The sequence below is a fragment of the Vombatus ursinus genome, unplaced genomic scaffold, assembly GCF_900497805.2.
Source record: "Vombatus ursinus unplaced genomic scaffold, bare-nosed wombat genome assembly UNPS02014798.1, whole genome shotgun sequence".
Lineage (NCBI taxonomy): Eukaryota > Metazoa > Chordata > Mammalia > Diprotodontia > Vombatidae > Vombatus > Vombatus ursinus.
The window spans coordinates 10,132,969-10,152,652 of NW_020954576.1; the positions used below are offsets into that span (position 1 = coordinate 10,132,969).

The 19,684-nt window shown below is 38.5% G+C and overlaps 2 protein-coding genes across 6 annotated transcripts in view; one reads left to right on the forward strand and one right to left on the reverse strand.

Moving 5' to 3' along the window:
- LOC114049727 (AT-rich interactive domain-containing protein 4B) overlaps window positions 1-6,645 on the reverse strand; it is a 196,399-nt gene extending 189,754 nt beyond the window's left edge. For all 5 annotated transcript variants that reach the window (XR_003569903.1, XM_027871108.1, XM_027871110.1 and 2 more), the window contains exons 1-2: window positions 6,623-6,645; window positions 5,821-5,878 (exon numbers count right to left, since the gene is read on the reverse strand). Coding sequence is in view for 4 of the 5 variants with exons in the window: in XM_027871108.1 (XP_027726909.1) it covers window positions 5,821-5,826 (6 nt within the window). In the remaining variant the exon portion in view is untranslated. The remainder of the gene's footprint in view (window positions 1-5,820; window positions 5,879-6,622) is intronic.
- Window positions 6,646-7,427: 782 nt separating this feature from the next.
- LOC114049847 (geranylgeranyl pyrophosphate synthase) overlaps window positions 7,428-19,684 on the forward strand; it is a 51,155-nt gene continuing 38,898 nt past the window's right edge. Inside the window, exon 1 of the mRNA XM_027871274.1 lies at window positions 7,428-7,677. The gene's annotated coding sequence lies outside the window, so the exon portion shown is untranslated. The remainder of the gene's footprint in view (window positions 7,678-19,684) is intronic.

A 19,684-nucleotide genomic window follows, 5' to 3' on the forward strand; every position in this document is an offset into this window, starting at 1 on the left:
TCACAATGCAAACATATTTCACTTCACAAATATAGTACAACCCTGTGATAACATAATTTAGTATACACTTTCAGATAGACTAAGGTTAAATTATGTCCCCTGACACCTATAGGGAAAAAAAGGCTTTTAAGCATGATTAGCTTTAGACAGTCATAAGTCTCATTCCCTATCATTATGTATGTATATATATATATGTTCTTGAAATAAGTATTGAAGTTTAAAATCATAATCAGAATTGATCATTCTTCCCACAATCCATAAATTATAGCACCTCAGAATACTGTATAGTAATAAGTATTTCAATAATAAAATAACCTTGCAGATCACCTAAAATGACAGAAGATCATGGGCAAACTGGGTTTTGATCTCAAGAATAAGGCTAAACTAGAAAATCAGCACCAGACCCATAGATATTAGGTACTGCAAGGTATAAGTAGTAGTATCTGGATGGCATTCCAAAGTCCAATTAATTTTATTATTAACCATACTTTTTGTGCCTCATCTCATTAGTGCAAAGAGTCAATTGTGTAGTAACTGATACATACAGGCTTCAAGGTTCACAAAATATTTTACATAAAATTATCTTATTTTATTCTCACAAAGACTTGTGAAGTAGGAACGGTAAGTATAATTACCACTATTTTACGGATGAAGAAAGCAAAGATAAAAGAGGTTGTCACACAAAATAATAAGTATTGGAGACATTCAAACCCAGATCTTTTTGATTCCACACCTTCTACATGAAGCCTTTCCTGAACTACTCTATGTTGACAGTTGATACAGCCTTCCCACTTCTTGTAACAACAAAAATTACCTAGCATTTATTTTGAATATATTTCACATAGGTTTATATATGTACATTTTGTTTTCCCCAATAGAATGCAAATGCCTTGAGGTTAGGACTGTTTCATTTCTGTCTCTGAATCCAGTCTGGACTTAGGTGCTTAATAAATGTTTGTTGACGGATTAAACCCATCGCTTCTCATATGTAATAACTCTAAGTAATAATGAAAGCATATTAATTTTTATAATTATTTCATTAATATCATGCAGCAGAGTGGCACATGATAAGTGCTTAAAACACTCCTATTGACTGACTAGATAGAGAGTAGGCCTTGCAATCAGGAAGACCTCGATTTAGATCCCACCTTCCACACATCCTGGCTATGTGATCCAGGACACTACTTTAACCTCTCAGTGCCCCCAAGGAATTCTCTAAAAGTCTTATGTTGCAAAAAAGGGGCCCATCTGCATTGAGATAGAGAGTTTTCTCACTGAACAAGGAAGTCACAGGTTCAGTTTTTTTTAAATAACAATTATTTGTTTAATGGAAAAATGGAGTGAATCTGATAATTATGTCTCTTCTGTCATCTTCCTGATTCTAGAATTGACACTTCAACCTTTTTTTACACATTCTTATCTCTGAGAAATAAGATATTTCTGTAGAACACTCCAGTTTTAGGAGCTCCCTGACACAGATAAATCTATGCTTGGTCATTTTTAGAATAAGATCTAAATTCTGCCTTTTAAAGTCAACTTACCTATATGGAAAGGTAGTTTAAGAAACTTTTTTATTGCTCCTTTTTATTTTCATGTACTATCACAATGATATACTTTATTTAAAATAGATTAATGTAGTGTTTGGGGTTAAGATAAACATGGTGCACTGTCCTTTATAAGAGAAATAAAAATCATCACAGCTATTCAACATTTTCCTTTTGCTTTTACATATATATTTAAAAACTAGATATTAGTAAGAAAAATGATATGCATATAGTAATAAATTTTAAGGAATAGGTTATATTTATTTATTTAAATCTCATCCTAAAAAATCCAGTAAGCTCAATAATTTTACAATCATTTCAATTTTAGATGCAAAAAAATGACTAGGTAAAAGAATTTTACATTATGGTTGTCATTTTTTAGACAGATTTCTCAAATATGACAATACTATATTGGATCATGAATTTATAAATATCACACAATATTCATAACTTTTGTTTTTTGGAGGCAAAAAGGTAGTACTAGTGAAAAACTAAACTTCTGAGTTTGTTTCACAGAATTTGTCAAGTATCAAAATACACCACTATCAGCCCTTTAAATTTCTTGTTCTAAGTTTTCCATAAGATCACAGCTCTATAACTGAAATCACTGAAAACCATATATGTGTATTTTCCTTCAATATATTTCATAAAGTAAGTGTTTATTACCAACACTTCTCAAAAGTTAAATACTAATGCTGGCTTCAAAACTGCAGCTCTGAGCATGGGACTCCCAAGTGACCCAACAAAACATTTGGAACAAATCACTCTGCAAAAGGTGATACCATTTAGGGTCTAGACTCCAGAACTATTCAACTCCAAATGTTCCACGTGCTAAAACTAATAGTGGGGGGGGGGGGGGAAGTGTAGGAACACTAGTCTCTGGAAGAATGATCATGTAGTTACAGAGGTCCCAACCACAAACAAAGAACAGAGGAGGGAGGCTATCATCAGAACAGCTGATAATTACATAATGCTTCACAGTTTATAAATCGCCTTACCTCCATTAGGTTGTTTGACCCTTAGAATAATTCTGTGAGTTACCATTATTTCCATTTTGTAAATAAGGAAAATTTAAGCATATAGAAAATGACTTGCTTAAGATCACCCATAAAAGAGCTAGATTTCCTAACTCGAGAGCCTATGCTTTCTACTACAATATAGTTGCTTAAATTTTTTTTTTAATTTGAGCATCTTTCAGTGCCTATCTTTCAGTCACATCAGGTAAAAACCATCAGGGTTTCTAAGGCCGAAAGCTGAAATGCAAAAATGCACTTCTTAATTGTGGACAACTCACTTTTACTAGAAGGACTAACTAGAGTTAGCAATTCATTGAGAGAGAAGGAAATCGAGTTAATTACACAAATTACCTATTTCTCAAAAAGATATCTACCACAAAATATACTGGCTTTATTTTGGTTCTAAGTTCTATGTGGAAACAGCTAACTATGGATTATGCAGGGGCTAATATTCAGATAGTCAATTACAAAGGCTTCCTGTACACTCTCATCCCTCCAATCATCTGAATTCTAATTCATCTGAACCTCCTACCAGAGTGTGGGAAAAAAAGGGGGAGGGGTCCTATTCTTTCTTCTATAAATTATATTAAAAGTGTAATAAGAAAGGAATTTGAAACCAATGATTAAAATACAGTTATGGGCTAATCTGTGTATTTCAATAATCTATAATTTTCCTAGTGTTGGAAATTCAGGCATTAAAAAAATCAAACACGGAAATCAGAAAAATGTAAATTCAACATAACATCATCTATGCCATTTATTAAATCACAAATTGCTTTTGTGTTAGAGGTATCTAATCTCATTTCCTATAATCACACAGTCAGTAACATATCACAAGATGGAGTATACCAGCTTCAAGGGCCTTCATTTGTTTAAAGAATATCTTAAGTACTACAATGAGAAAATTTTTTGCTAATAGCATGTAAAAGTTTTATTTTTATTTATATATACATATACATACATAAAAATGTTTTTATTATAATTTTCTAAGATGTTCCAAAACAAAAAGGACAAAGTATTATTTTATATATATATATATATATACACACACATACACGTTTTTATTCCAATTTTCTAAGATGTTCCAAAACAAAAAGGACAAAGTATTATATATTGATAAGTGCTGTCTACAAATATATAGATTAGTAATGATTACTTTTTTCTGCTCTACTTTATTATAGACAATACCAACTCTGTCATATAGTAACTATTAGAAAGTACAAATTTATTTGGTTTCTAATGTCTCAACTGCTACTAAATCATCACAGAAACTGGGGCCACAGATGAAAAAAATTATATGACAATTCTGACCCTGGCTTAAATCACAAGCAAAATAATAACTGCTAAAGAACCTTAACTTGTCACATAAAAATTAGGTTGTATACAAAAGCTAAGGTTTATATTTGAAAAAAGTACAATATAATTCGCCACGTTCTTCTTAAATGAAGGGCTATGATACCAGGAATAGCAACAAATGTAAAATTAGTTCATTTTAAATTATTAAGCATTTTAACACTGGTACTATTTAAACAAAAAGTAACAATTTAATTTTAAACACAATTATAAAGATGCAAGTGTAATTTTATTTTGTTCTGACACATGGAACTGTTTAAAAGCCAAGCTTTTTTTTTTTTTTTTAAAGAATGACAATTAAACAGCAAATCTTAAAATAAATTTATGATCATAAAATTTTTTCATAATTATCTGTTAAATATTACTCCATTTTTAAAACGATATTATTTTTCAGTCCAACATTTTCCCAAGAAATTTATGACCGCTGTGGGTAGAACTGTGGTTTTCTTAATGAATTCACTTCTGGTGGTCTCACACACATTCCCCCAGTGTCATTATTATAATCATGCACCCCTTCTTGTATATTTTTAGATATCACAAAGACATTTAGTTTTATATACTCTTTAACTGAATTAATACACACAGGAAATGAGAAGAATGAAAACCTTTTCATACACATGTATATATAGCACAAACCCAAAAAACTAAATAGGCTACACAGTACTCAGAATTTTAAAAGGTCACAGCTTTCACTTCCTTCCATAAACTTATGCAATACAAATCTTAATTCTGATACAGTATTTTTTAAATTGTCTTGATTTTAAACAGAACCAAAACATATAAAGAGACTGTTCAAATGAACTACCTAAAGTAGCTAGCATTTAAATTTTAACCTACTACAGTTTGTAGCATTATTACTATAACCAATTATGAACACACCCACCGTTTTCAAGCATAGCTGAATTTTTACAGAAAAGAAAAATGTCTGCTAGGCTTGGTACCACCAGTTGAATCTAAACGATTCAAAATTCTAATTCTCTTTTTTTCTAGTGTGTATCAAGTGCAAATATCAATATTCAATACATATCTAAGGTGAAAAGGTAAAGGAGGTAACAGAGACATCTATGGCTATCATCTTCAACCAAATAAGCAAACCCAAAGGATTTTTTGAAATCCTGCATTTTATGCACTGTCCTTTATTATTTCTGTCCTTACCATTTGGAAAAAGAGATTACCAGGTATCTAAAAAGCTTATAAAACAGGTTTCTGTCTTTAGCATAGGTAAAAGTTTTCCTAAAAGCATGCATCTACTGAAAATGTTTAAATCAAAATGGATCAGTGCAGAGGAATGGATCATATACAACCTATACACAAAGCACTGTCCCTGGAAATAAATACAAGTCACAGGGCAGTTTTCAAACCAGAATTCTCACTTCAAACAGTTCAAAGAATAGTTTTTATGCAGAGTAAAAATTATCTGTTTAAAAACCCACACGTTAAATAAAATTTTGCTTTATCTCTATCGACTGATAGAACCATAACAATGTTTAGTTTCTAGGTGAGGCAGCATTACTTGATGTGCTTTCACACTTCTCAAAGTGTTTTCTCTCAATGCCAAATAAGAAAGCAGAAGACTGTTGTTATCTAACTGGGAAGAAATGCTCCAAAAAGATGGCTCATCCTAAGGTAAGTGAGGTTCCACGATGTATCCCCCAAAATAAGAGACTCCAACTCAACTCTCCAGGCCCAGCGTACTACACTATACACCCACCAGTAAGTACAATGCACCAGCTCTGACCCCCTTCCCCTTCCCTAGCTCTAGAGGACTCGGGCACCGAGCCCACGAGCACACTCCTCTCCCGAAAGCTCCCTGAGACGACCCCCAGAAAGACCCCGACACGTCCGGCCTACCCCTCATCCCACTCCACCTTCGGCACTGAGGTTTCTCAGATAAAATGTTTTTTTACCTTCATGGTGGTGATTCGGCAGCCGCGATCCTCTCGCTGACACAGAATTCACCTGCACCTGAGGTGGAAACAAAAGACACGAATCACCACCCCAGGAACCCCACTCTCCGCGGGGGAGGGGGGGCAGAGGAAATGGCTTCAAACTCCCCCCCCACCACTCTCTCTCGCTCCGCCGCCTCCCGGAAGGAAGGTCCCTCCGAGTCGGGGCTCTCGTCCTCGGCCCGGCCGGCTCTCCCTCCGGCATCCCCCTGCCGCCCCCCGGGCCGGGCCGCTTCCCCATTGTCGGACCCGGCGGAGTTTCCCCGTCTCCGGCAATGACGCCATTTCTGTCAGAGGAGAAAGTCACAACAAACCCCAGAGTCCGGCCCCGGATCCTTCCCCGCCCCGAGCTCGGGCTCGCTGGCTCTCCTCCTTCGCCCGGCCGGCCGGCCGGCCTGCACCAACGCGGTGCAGTCAGGCCGGCGCCCCCACAGCTGGCTGCCCAGCCCAGGGACGCCGCGGGGCCGGCAGCACGGGCGCCTACTGCGGGGTCCCTGGCCGGGGGGTTCCGAGGCCCGTCGCCCCTTCCTTCTTCCCGCTCCGCCGAGGCACGACGAGCCTCGGAGTCCGCTGCAGCGAGGGCCAGGCGGGCGGGCAAGCACGGCCCAGCATTCGGGCGCTCGCCGCGGGGGTGGCGATCACTCTCCTCCCGGCTGGGGAGGGAGGGCGGAGTGTGTGTGGGGGGAGATACGGGGACACACGACCGCCCCGGAACCGTGTCCCCTCCGGCCGCCGCATTCCCCCGCCAACAAAATGCTCCTACCTGGCTGGGTGCTGAGGCTGAAGCCCGTCACGTCCCGAGTCCCCTTCCCCTGCTCCACCCCGAAGCCGGCGGCGGGGAACGGGCCTGGGGGGCCAGATGGGGGAAGGGGAGGCCACGGGTCCGGCGGCGGCCGCGGCTCCTCCTCCTCCTCCCGCGGCGGCGGCTGGTACCTTTGTTTGGCGGCCGCTCTGGCTCCCTCGCTGGGGGGGAGGGAGCAAAGAACGAAGAAAAATCCCTCCCGGACTCTGGGTCCGGGCCCCAAACCGGGCCCCCCTCCAGAGAAAGACTGCGATGGACCCTCTGCGGCTCCCTCCAGGCACTGGTCCAGACAGTGGCCGTGACGGCGGCAGCGGCTCAGGGTCTCCACTCCGATCCGGTGTCTGAGCTGCTCACTCCGGACTCGACTGACGGGCAAACATCACTCCCCCTCCCTCCCCCGATCCCCCTTCGCTCCCCCTTGTTCCCTCCCCTCGTTTTCCCTCCCGCCCCTATCCACCCTCCTTCCTTAGACTGCCCGCTAGGAGGCCTGGGATTGGCTGGTGTTCTTTAGAACCCGCCCCTACCCTTTCGTTATTGGTCCTCGGGATACAAACACCGACGCCATTTTCCACCAGTTCTATGGAAACAGAAAGTTACGCCGCAAAGCTTAATGGGAATTGTAGTCCAACCTGAGGCCAAAGCTCCAGCCTCCCAGGGCCAAAGACTGCAAAACCCCTAATGCTCCGCGTCGGCGTGCGGGGAATAGGAGTGGAGTGGAGGGCGGAGGAGGCCCAGAGCTAGTTATCGCTAAGAAGGCGGTAGCAACGCCTGCGCAGTGTGACGGGGATGGCGCATTTTCTCGCACCGAGTAATGCGGCGTCGCTGGCGGCTGAAAAGGGCGGAGAGTGCCGAAGTGAAGCAGTGGGAGGGATTCGTGTTGGTGGCGGAAGGAGCCTCAAAGCGAACTATAAAGGAGGAAGTTGAGACACGGCAGTGCTGCTTCGGGACCGGCGTTGTGAAACTATTATCACCGTTTTACCGGGAGCGGAGGTGGAGGCGGCGGGGGAACCCGAATGGTGAGAGAGCAGAGGGGGCGGGGAGAGAAAAGAAAGAAGGACAAGGACCCGGATGCTGAAGCGGGTTGATGTGTTATAGGGTTGGGTTTTTTTTTGTTTTGTTTTGTTTTGTTTCTGTTTGAGGGCAGGGGGAGAAAGAGGGAGGATGGAGGCAGGAGTGTGAGCCCCGTATGAAGAGGGAGCCTAATCCAGTGATCCCCGCGGAGGGCGGGACTGGCTTTGAAATAATAGTCTTTAAGTTTTGGCTAAAATTCCGGTTCAGCCACCCTCGGAACGATAGCGTGTGGCTTCTGTCAATTTCCTGGGGACTTACTGGTGCATTTTTTTTATAAGAGCCAGATTTAGAGTCGGAGGATCTGGGTTTGAATTCAGGCAGTTTGCCATTTGGTGCAAGTGTGACACCTACTCTCTCTGGACCCTCAACTTCATCTTTTAAGATAAGGGCCTTAGAACTAGGTCAGGGTTCTTAATGTAATTTGTGCCCTGAACGCCTTTGGCAGTCTGGCGAAGTGTGTGGACCTTTTTACAGAATAATTTTGTAATTCATAAAATACATAGGATTACTAAGTAAACCAATTATTGAAGTGCACTTACTAAGATATATTTTTTCAAGTTCACAAACTCCCTCACCCTTCTCCCACCCCCTCTAAGAATTAATCCTTACACTAGAAGCTCCTTCCTGTTCTAGATCTAAGATTTCCTTAGACTCATAATCCCAAGGTTTTGGTGTTGAGTTCTAACTGTTTGGAATCCAGAGAAAGCGTCCTGCTTCACAGGTACATCATAGGAAGCATCACTCACTTGGCAAAAATGTTTATTTTAACCTTTTTTATTTTTTGCAAAACAAAAAAAATCTGGAATCACAATTTGATCTGTAGGTGCTTGATGGATCATTTGCGCTGATCCTCATTGTTGTCTTTTGTGACTGCAAGTCTAAGGCAGTTTTTTACACTCAAAAGAATGAGGAATGATGTAGTTATTTATGCCTTTTCCAGGGAGACATTTGTAGTTTTTCTTTCACCTGTAACATTGGATGTCATGTACCACAAATGAACTTATTTGAACTAACATACTTGATATCTAAATGTAAAAGGTTGAGGATGTATATCCACTGTGATAAATTAAGATTTTATAGTTGAATCAGATTAGGCCATATTCCACAGTAGATAACGTTTTCTGTCTTCTAAAGCAAAAGAATAAGGAGACAATTATTAGAGTGCTGAAGTTGGAGCCAGGGAAGAGCCCATGGTACTTATTAACTGTCTATCAATGAGCAATTCACTTAACCACTGTGAATCTCTGTTTCTTCATTTGTAAAATAGGAATAATAATGCCTGTAGTATATACCTCTCTCACAGGGTTGTCAAGGATCAAATGAGAAAATCTGTGTGTTGTGTTGTGGAGGGAATGGGAACAGCCTTGGGGGAGAGAACAAATTGTGCAATCTGCCTTCAATAAATGACACCCAGATTCCCTAGAAAGAAAAAAGAAAATATGTAAAGCACTTTCCAAATCTTAAAGTGTGTGCATGTGTGTGTTAGTCAAGGACAAAATGACTTCTGTTATTTCTCCATTACTGTTCCTGTATGTTCCCTTCCTAGAAAAGGCGATAAACATCTTGCTAACCCGAAAAGGTAGAATCATAGAATGTTAAGACTAGATGATATCCAGGAAATCATTTCTTCCAACCCCCTCGTTTCTACAGGTAAAGAAAGGAGGTCCATGGAGGTGAAATGCCTTGTTCAAAGTCACAGTTAGTTAATAGTACAATTAGTTTTTATTGAAAGCTTACCATGGGCCCAGGATTGTGCCAGATACTGTGAAACATACAACTGGTTCATGCTGCCTGGGGTCTTATATTCTAATTTACAGGACAAAACTAACCCAACAGACAATTGTAGAACTGCTTCATGCCAGTCTTTATGAAGGTAATTTTATTTTCCATGATTTTTAAAAATTTATTTAAGTGATGTAACCGTTGCAGAGCTTCAGCTTGAAATGTAATGTACCATCTCAGTGCAGATCAAAGATTATTAAATTAATGTCTTTGTTATTTCCAAAAATACTTTGCAAAAGTTCAGTTATTTCTTTGTGTAATACATACAAAAACTGGTTAAGATAAAGGTAGAGTTTTTAGAAATCTTATATATCCTATTTCCCTTGTATTCTTTTTTCCAGACATATTCATAGTAGTATTCTGCCACTAGCTGTGGAGGTAACTTAGGGGAACTTACTCTGTAATCTTGTTATCCTGGCAGGTGAAAAATTGTCTGCTTTGTGTAGGTAAACAAATGTGTTATACATGGTGCTGTGAGTCTATGCAATATAGAGTTTTGAAACAAATTATAGTAGGATTAATCATTATGTGGAAAGTAGTATATTGTAGCTATGTAGCTTAGAAGCTATTGCGTTTTTGCCTAGCTGGTCATTTGGGTCTGCTGTTGCTGAGGTAATTAATATATGATAATAGTAGCTTGGTCCAATTCTTTTCTTTATTTCCTTATGTAAGAGTGAGTACTTTATTTTGGAATTCTTTACCATTTGTCATCAAAAAGCCCGACTGGAGTCACCTATTTGTCATCTATGCCCATAAAGCAAAGTATTAACATACAATATATGAATCTGCATATTTATTTATGCAAATGGTTATATGTAGAATATTAGTAGTAAGGATCTGAAAAAGTTTTGTATTTTTCTTAAACTACAAATAATTATGTAATGTAAGACTGCTTTCTTTTGTGTGTAACCCCTCAAGCAGACTAGATTCTCAAAGCTTATTACATTGTTGGCTTAATACTATGGTATTAAGGGGATAAAATCCTCAGTTACAAGAACTGCTTTCTTTGTATCCAAGAGCCTATAGAGAATGAGATCACAGTCTGAGATGACTATCCTGTCTGCTCCATGAAGGTCACTGGAGATTGAGAAAGAACAGTACTGTGAGTAAAAGGGGAGAAAAGGGATTTTTTTTTTTTAAACAAGAAAACTAAGAGAAGTTATCAGAGATTTAAATACCCAGTACTGTAGACTCTATTTATCCAGCAACTTCTATACAACTCCACTGAAAAACAGAAAGGAAACAAAGCTTTAAGCATCCAAAATAAATTTCACAAAAGGCCATGCACCATTGTTTATGCATTTTACTTATAGTCTGTTTACTCCTAATTTAGATAGTCTTAACAATCTCGGGTTTTTTTTTTTTAACTTATATTAGTTTGAAAGAAGCAAATTTTGTCAAGTTCTAAATCAGTTACCGAATAGATCATTCATGAAACAGATGTTCTAAGAAACTAACAAAAATATACCTAGAAAATCTTTCTAGCTGTGTGATACCAGGGAAAGGGCACTGAGAGGCAGCTAGGTGGCACAGTGGCTAGAGTACTGGCCCTGGATTCAGGAGGACCTGAGTTCAAATCCAGCCTCAGACACTTAACATTTACTAGCTGTGTGGCCCTGGGCAAGTCACTTAACCCCATTGCCTAGCCAAAAAGAAAGAAAGGGCACTGACTCTGGAGTCAATGGACCTGGATTCAAATCTTATCTCTAAAAGTTTCCTCCATAATTCTGGGCAAGTCACTTAACCTCCTGAACCTTAGTTTCCTCATCTATAAAATGAAAGGATTGGATTAGATGGCCTCTGGGGTCCCTTCCAGCTTCACTTCTATGATTCTGGATCCTTTTTTGATAAAATTACAAGACTGGCAGATCAAGAAGATATTGGCATATTATATCTAGATTGCATAAGGCATTTGACAAAATTTGAATGGCAAGTCAGGCAGCTTACTCAGCCCTGCAGGGGTTGCTCGAGTTCCAAAAACAGTTGGGCCACAATTTAATCAGCGTACTTAGGACAAATAAAAGTAAAGTAATAAAATATTACTGGTGTTCTCCTCCAACCAGGTATATAATTAATTCTTCCTCCACAAAGTTAGGAAATACAAAGGAAGAAAGAAGAGCAAAAGAATCTTCCTCAGCTCATCCATGATGTCTGGAGTTTGCAAGTGCCTTCCTTTCTGTTTATGATTGTGTTCTGCTAGCAAGGCTATCATCTAAGGATGGCGTCCAAGAGAATAATATTAATAATAATAACCAGCATCTATATAGCTCTTTTAAGGTTCACGAAGTATTTTATGGGTATTTTCTTATTTGAGCCTCACAACAACTCTGTAAGCTACATACAATAGCATCTCCATTTTCCAGATGAGGAAACTGAGGCTGAGGGAGATTAGGTGACATGATCACACAACTAGTAAGTGTTTGAGGTAAAATTCTAGCTCAAGTCTTCCTGACTCCCAAGTATGGTGTTTAACTATGCCACTTCCTATTATTATTCTGTACATCCTGTCCCTTTTTTTTTTTGTTAACAAGTTGGTTGTCAATCCTAGCATGTAGCACATCAGTGACTTGGTGACTATGGGTACTTTTGAACCAGTCTAATATTGCCTACTAAAGCCATTCCCTTTGCTTCAGGATATAAATGTGGCAGAGCTGTCAGAGTTTCATGGGATTCTTCAGGATAAGCAAGAGAAGAAGTTTATAGTAATATGGAAGGTTCACATTTGGTTCAATGACTGTACCTAAAAAAAAAAAAGTTGATTAATGTTGATAGCAGCCTGGAGGGGAACCCGTAGTGTTTTCAGGGTTCTACTGTCCTTAGCCTTTTTTAACATTTTCATTATGGATACCATTGGATGAAGTGGGGGATTTTCTTTCCAAGTTAAGTATCTTTATTTTCTTGTTTAAAAAAAAGGAGATTTACTATGTTACACTGTGCTTAAAAATTATACCGGAAGAATTAAGACCCAAGTTCACGGCCAACTGCTAGGCTGAAAGGAAATGACCACCTGACTAGATTAGACAAAGTCCTGTATAAACATCAGCAGAGTTACTGAAGCATATTACAGAGGCTAGAGGAAATTAGACCTTTGTTTCCTTCACACCCCTCCATGCTTGTTTATTAAATTTTATTTTGGTTTTTTTTTGTTGTTGTTGTTTTATTGTTTATTAAATTAAATTAAAACAAAGTTAGAACAAATAGTTAATATTTTGGATGACAGAATCATGCTGCAAAAATGTCAACCAGCTGTAATAATTGGATGAATGTAGAAAGATGAAACTTACTTGTAAGTCCTCGAGACTTTTAAATTAGTTACTTCAACAGTCCAGACCTGAGGAGGGAGCAGACGTTTCTGGATATCTCCTTGCTGTGCCCCCTGTACTCTGGCCAACATCCTCATCTTCCCCCTCATACCGATCCTTCTGAAACTTTGGCTCTATCCTTGGGCTCCCAGTGGGGTGAACTGTCACCTTATCTTGCCTGAAATCAAGCCTCCATCTCACTTGCCAGCCAAACTCAGTTCCCAGTCATTTCCACACCCTGACTATTTCCACACCATATCATCCAACTTACACTGTCCCCTTGTCTTGTTTTGTTGTTTTTTTGGGTTGTTTTTTTTTTAACTTTTTTTTGGTTACATTTTGAGTTCCAAGTTGTCTCCCTCCTTTCCTCCAACCCCACATTAGAGAAGGCCAACATTTGATATAGATATATATGTGGAACCCTATAATATATACTTCCGTATTTCACTTCTTTCTTTGAAAGTAGATAGCATTTTCCTTCATAAAGGCTTTAGTAGGCAATATTAGACAGACTGGTTCAAAAGTACCCATAGTCACCAAGTCACTGATGTGCTACATGCTAGGACTGACAACATAGTTAATATTATTTAAATGTTCGTATTACTCAGAATAACTTAGTCATTCATAGTTACTCTTTGAACAATATTACTGTTAATGTTCTCTTGGTTCTACTCACTTTGTATTATTTCATGATCTTTAATGAACTTTCATAAAAGTTCTCTTTCTTGCAAGTCTTTCCATGTTTTTCTAAAATCAACCTGCCCATCATTCCTTACAGCACAGTGGTATTCCATTACAGTCATATACCACAATTTATTCAGCTATTCCACAATTGTTGGGCATCCTCTCAATTTCCAGGTCTTTGCCAACTCAAAAAAAGCTGCTATAAATCTTTCAGAACATACAGGTTCTTTTCCTTTTTCCCTGATCACTTTGGGAAACAGACCTAGTAGTGGTATTGCTGGATCAAAGGGTATATACAGTTTTGTAACTCTTTGGGCATAATTCCAGGTTACTCTCCAAACACCATCCCCTTTTTCTGTTATTAAGGTGTTGTCTTTCAAATGTAAGCTCCTTCAGGGTAGAGTATGCCCTTATATCTTGCGTTTTTGTATTTGTCCCCAGTGCTCAGCAACCCCATTTACAGTGTAGGAGTCAGCAAACTAAAGCCAGTCACCTGTTTTTGTATAGCCTTCAAGCTAAGAATGGTTTTTACATTTTTAAATAAAGTTTTATTTTCGTTGGCCCAAACTGTACTTTGCCAATATCTGGAATAATAAAGAGAGAACTGGCCTCAGAAAAAGGAAGACCTGGGTTAAAGCCCCACCTCTTGACACATACTGACTTGTGACTCTGGGCAAGTCTCAGCTTTGGGCAACTCATTATAACTGTAAATTGCAGAGAAAAGGTCAACCTACATTGGGTAGCGGAAGTTCCTATACCAGAGAAATTACAGGTCCAGGCCCTGTCTCCTCATATTTCAGTAGATAGTTTTGATGCGTTGCTGGAAAAAGCCATTTCATAGTGAAGAACTGAGCCTACATTTGAAGTCTTTAAAACTACATAGGTCCTACAGACAGGACCTACTATTATCCATTGGCATAGCCTTGAACAATCCAGGATCATCACCGTGTCATAATGAAGCATCAGGGTAGCACTGAAGGCCTAGAAGAAAATGAAGATAGGTAGGGATAAGCGTAAAATTCTGTATTTTGATTCAGAAAGTTACCTGTGTAAGTTCAAAATAGAGAAAATGTGATTAAGCAAGAGTTTGCATTACCTTAGGTATTTTAACGAACTGCAAACTCAACGTGAGGCTACAGATCCTAACGCAATGAAAATAGTAACCAGCAAAAAAAAAAAAGATATGATTAAAGGAAGAAAAGAAGCATTTATTAAGCTCTAGCTATGTACCTGACACTGTGCTAAGCACTTTACAGATATTGTTTCATTTAAACTTTACAACAACTCTGATAGATAGTTGCTGTTATTATTCTCATTTTACAATTGAGGGAACTGAAATGGACAGAAGTTAAGTGATTTGCCCAGGTTCCCCCAGCTAGAAAGTGTCTGAGGTCAGATTTGAATTCAGGTCTTCCTGACCCCAGACCCAGTGTTCAAACCATTGTGCCACATTGCCTCTAATTTTTTTTTAAATGATAAAAAATGAGAGACCAAATGGAGAATAAAAAAGGCAACTTGTTCAGTAATGCCTGAGCTAAAGAACAAAATAAAAATAATAGCTATTCAAAAGATAATGCAGTATAAATATTTTCCAGGTTCAGTGTGTACATACATCATTCTTCATTTCTCCACCAAAGTCATCACCTTCATCTGAGATGAGAGGGTCTACTTCTGGAGTCAGTAGAGAGGAACAAATGGGAAGAAGGGAATGATTCATGGATGAGGTTTTGGATGAAGGAATGGATAGAATATACTCCTAATCTGTAAGTAGGATTATTAGTCTAGAGAAGAGTCAGGATATTGCCTCTTGAATCTTAGTCTTGGAATGGTCTTCCATAATAGACATGACCCAAATGACTGGTTTTCACAAAACAGTCTCACTATGAGGAGCCAGAGTTACATGCATCTGAGTCAGGAGGAGGAAAAAAAAATTGGAGGGGTGGAAAATGGGTTATGGGCTAGCTGATCTGAGTAGAAGGCCAAGGCCCTATCAGTCACCATCCCTTGGATATTTCAAGATGACTCAAAGAAGAATAGACTGCATCAAGAAGTAGGAAGTTGCCCAGCACTGAAGCTGTTAATTTAGAGGCTTAATGGACACTTGGGTGGTCCCATTGTTTAATGGGTGTTGGTTTTTCCGCTAAGGTTCAGGTTTGCTCAGATGATATCCGGCCCCTGTTAATTCATAGGTTGTGTTAGCAATGTGACATGACTTCAGAGAGTTGTCTAATATTAATCTACAGTCTTGTGGCCACCGTTGGCATGGTTGTCCTATTGTTCTCTGTAGTGGTCAGGCCAGATCATTATAAATGCCATATTTTAGGTGGGATATTGATTATTAATGCTATCTTCTAGACATTGTACTAGTCACTAGAAATATGTTAACAAAAGAGAAACTTTCTATCATCAAGGAACTTTACATTCTATACAGGGAAAATATCAGGTAGGAAAGAAAGAAGATACAAGGCATCCTGGAGGAGGGAGCTCAGTAACCATAGAAGGGACCAGAAAAGTCCATGTGCAGAAGATGGAATTGAAGCTAATCTTCAAAGCAACCAAGGATTCTCAGAGATGGGAGAAGGGAAGGAGAACAGACAGCCATTGCAAAGGCACAGAGATGAGAAAGGAATGGCATGTGTGAGGACAGCAAGAAGGCCATTTTGGTTGGACTTTAGAGTGCAAGGAGGGGGTAAATAGGTAATAAACCTGGACAAAGAAAACTAAATTGTGAAGAGCTTTAAATGCCGAACAAGGTTATATTTGATCGTAAAGCTTATAGGAAGTTATTGGAGTTTATTGAACACATTGACATGGTCAGATCATGGGCTTTAAAAGTCACTTTAGCATCTCTGTGGAGGATGGATTGTTGTATGGAGAGACTTGAGGTAGGGATACTAATTAACAGGTTATCACAATAGTCTAAGTAAGAGGTAATGTGCTGAACTAAGGTGGTGACCTTGTAAATGAAAAGAAAGGAGCAGATGGGAGAAATGTAGAAATACAACTGACAGTACATGGCAACAGTGGATTTGTAAGTTGAGTGAAAATTAGATTGAGGGTAACATTGTGGTTGTCAATGTGAGTTATTGGCAGGATGGTATTATAATCATGGTCAAGTTTGGAAGAAGAGTGGCTTTTGGCCATGTTGAGCTTGAGATACCTATGGAACATCCAGTTTAAAATGTCTAACAGCTCAGCATTGAATATAGGTCTGAGAGTCATCTGAGTAGAGGTAATAATTAAACCCTTGGGGGCTGATGAAGTCACCAACTGAACTAATATAAAACTAATATAGAAAAGAGAAGAGAACCCAGGACAAAGCCTTAGCATATATCTGCCAGGATTGTGATATGTATGATAAGCCAGCAAAGGAGATTGAGATGGAACAGTCAGACAGGTAAAAGGAGAACCATGAAGAGAGTATTCAGGAGAGGGTGGTCAACTACATTAAATGCTATAGGGAACCTGAGAGGAATGAAGATTAGGAAGAGGTCATTAATTTGGCAATTAAGAGATCATAAGTGACTTTGGAGTTTGCAATTTCAATTGAATAATGAGGTTGGACACCCCATTGCAAAGGCTCTATTTTTTTTTTCCAAACTTAAAAACCAAATAAGATGAGCATTTTAACATACAGAGTTTCATGTACAGGATTGTGTATGAAAATGCAAATCTTATTATGTACAGCTTGATTTTCCTTTTACATAAGTAATAAATTCAATATTTTACTTATATTCCTATGCTTGCCTTGTTTCATTTTGACATTCCTTCTGTTCTTTTGTTCATTAAAAAAAAAAAAGATTCAATGACCCTCTTTTCTTTCTTGCTTTTCTTTTTCTTTTTTTGTCGACCCTATTCCTGCCCCACCTCTTACTCCCAACTCCTTCAGTCCCTCACATTGGGAAAAAAGAAAAACAAAACCCTTGTCACATACAGGGTTCCCCAAATGTCTTATTGTGGTTCTAAGCAAAAAGCTTAATATCCATGAAAATATTTATAGCAATACTTTTCATGGTAGCAAAGAACTGAAAATCAATCAATAAACATTTACTGTTAATTGAAATAAAGTTAGTCTATGGAAGGGGGAATGGATAAACATTCTGGTACGTGAATAAAATGAAATATTATTGTACTATAAGAAACAATGAACGTAATGAATTCAAAGAATCATGGAAAGACTTATGTGAACTGATATTCAGTGAAGTAAGCAGGGATAGGAAAACAATATACACAAATGAATACAACAATGTAATAAAACAGTTACCACAAAATAATGGAAATTGAGTGTTGTGAAATTATAAAGAACAAATTTGGCCCAAAAAAAAGAGATATGAAACAGAACTTAGTGATACTCCTTTGCAGAGGTTCACCAGAGTGGAACATAGCATATAATGCCAGATATTTCAATGTATTGATTGCTTTTGCTGAATTTTTTTCTCTTTTTCCACTTTAAAAAAATTCCTTGTTACAGGAGGTGGCTCTCTGGGAGGGAGATATCTAATGTAAAACCAAAATATGTCAGTACAAATCTATTTTTTTAAATGCATAGTCAAGCAAAGTAAATTCTCACATTGGCCATGTCCAAAAGCATATGTCTTATTCTGCATTTTGTGTCCGTCAGTCTATCAAGAAGTAGGTGGCGTGCTTCAAAATCAGTCTGATGGAATTATGGTTGGTCATTGCACTGATAAGAGTTTTTAAGTCAAAGTTGTTTTTCTTCATAGTTTGTTAATACTGCATAAATTGTCTTAGTTCTACCCATTTCACTCTGCATTAATTCATATAATTCTTCCCAGGTTTCTCAGAAATTGTACTTTTTGTCATTTCTTATGGTACAATAATATTCCATTATGTGTATGTGTTATAATTTATTCAACTATTCCCTGTTTTGTGTTTCTGCTTCTTTGCTGTGACAAATAGAGCAGCTTTTTGGGAGAGCATATGCTTCCCAGACATCACCATTCCACTCAGACCATTATTTTCAACCCCTCCCCACCAAGAATTCTTAACATATCTGTTTGTTTGTTTCATGGACCCCTTTGGCAGTGTAGTTAATCCTTTCTCAGAATATTTTTAAGTGAGTAAGATAAAATAGACAAAAATTACAAAGAAAACCAATTACATTAAAATAGCATTTTTTTTTATTAATGGACTCCCCCCCGAAATCTGTGGACCCCAGATTAAGAATTGCTGCTGTAAATTCTTCATCCCTTTTGACCTAGTTATTCCACTTAGGGACCAGATTATGAATGTAATTGCTTACTTAATTGCTGTGTCCATCCATTTTGTCAAATTTTTTCTTTGTGAGAAAGAAGGGTTCTGAGGAAGGAAGAGGGAAAGGTATCAGGAAATGCGTTGTGATTTTTTTTTTTTTTTAAAGCATCAAAACTTTTAAGTTAATTTACCGTAATCAATTTGACAGTTTTGGTTCCATTGGATAAAGTACCACGATAGTCAAGCCAGAGCCAGAGTGTTATGGCTTGACCCCTGAGCCAGCCAGCCATCTTGAAAATGTGTGCAGTTATAAACAAATAGAATCTAGTGGTACAATGTAGATAAGAGCCAACACCAACAGCAGTACTTTTTTGGTTTGCTTTCTATATTTTTTCAAAATGCTTTCGTGTCTTAGATCTGGAATGGACCTTAGAAATCATCTGTTCCAACCTCCTCATTCTACAGATGAGGAAATTGAGGTCTCAAGAGACTAAGTTACTTCTTTATGATTATACAGCTTGTAAATGGCAATCAAGAATTTGGTTGTATTTTGACTCCAGATGCTTTTGCTGCTCTATGTAGCATTGCCACCTCATTGAGTGATTTTTCTCTAGCTAGCAGCAGCCCCTGGCCCCTTATTCATTAATATTAAATATAAAATTTTTCATGTTATGAAAAAATTATGTTTCAAGTTACTCTTCTAATCCTAACCCAGACCCTTTGCTTTAGGGAGAGACCCTGAATTAAGGTGGAAATGATTGACTTGACACTAGATAGCATGTCAGAAAAGGTATATTAGGAAGAGACTGGTCTCTGATCAATCAGACTTCTTGATGTGAACATTACTATAATCAGAATTGAAATTGGGGTTTTTGAACTGGACGGTGTATCTCCATCATGAGATAAAGAAAAGGAAGCCTCCAAAAGAAGCATCTTTTGGGTTTGGGTAGACTGTTCCCTGTCGGTGTCC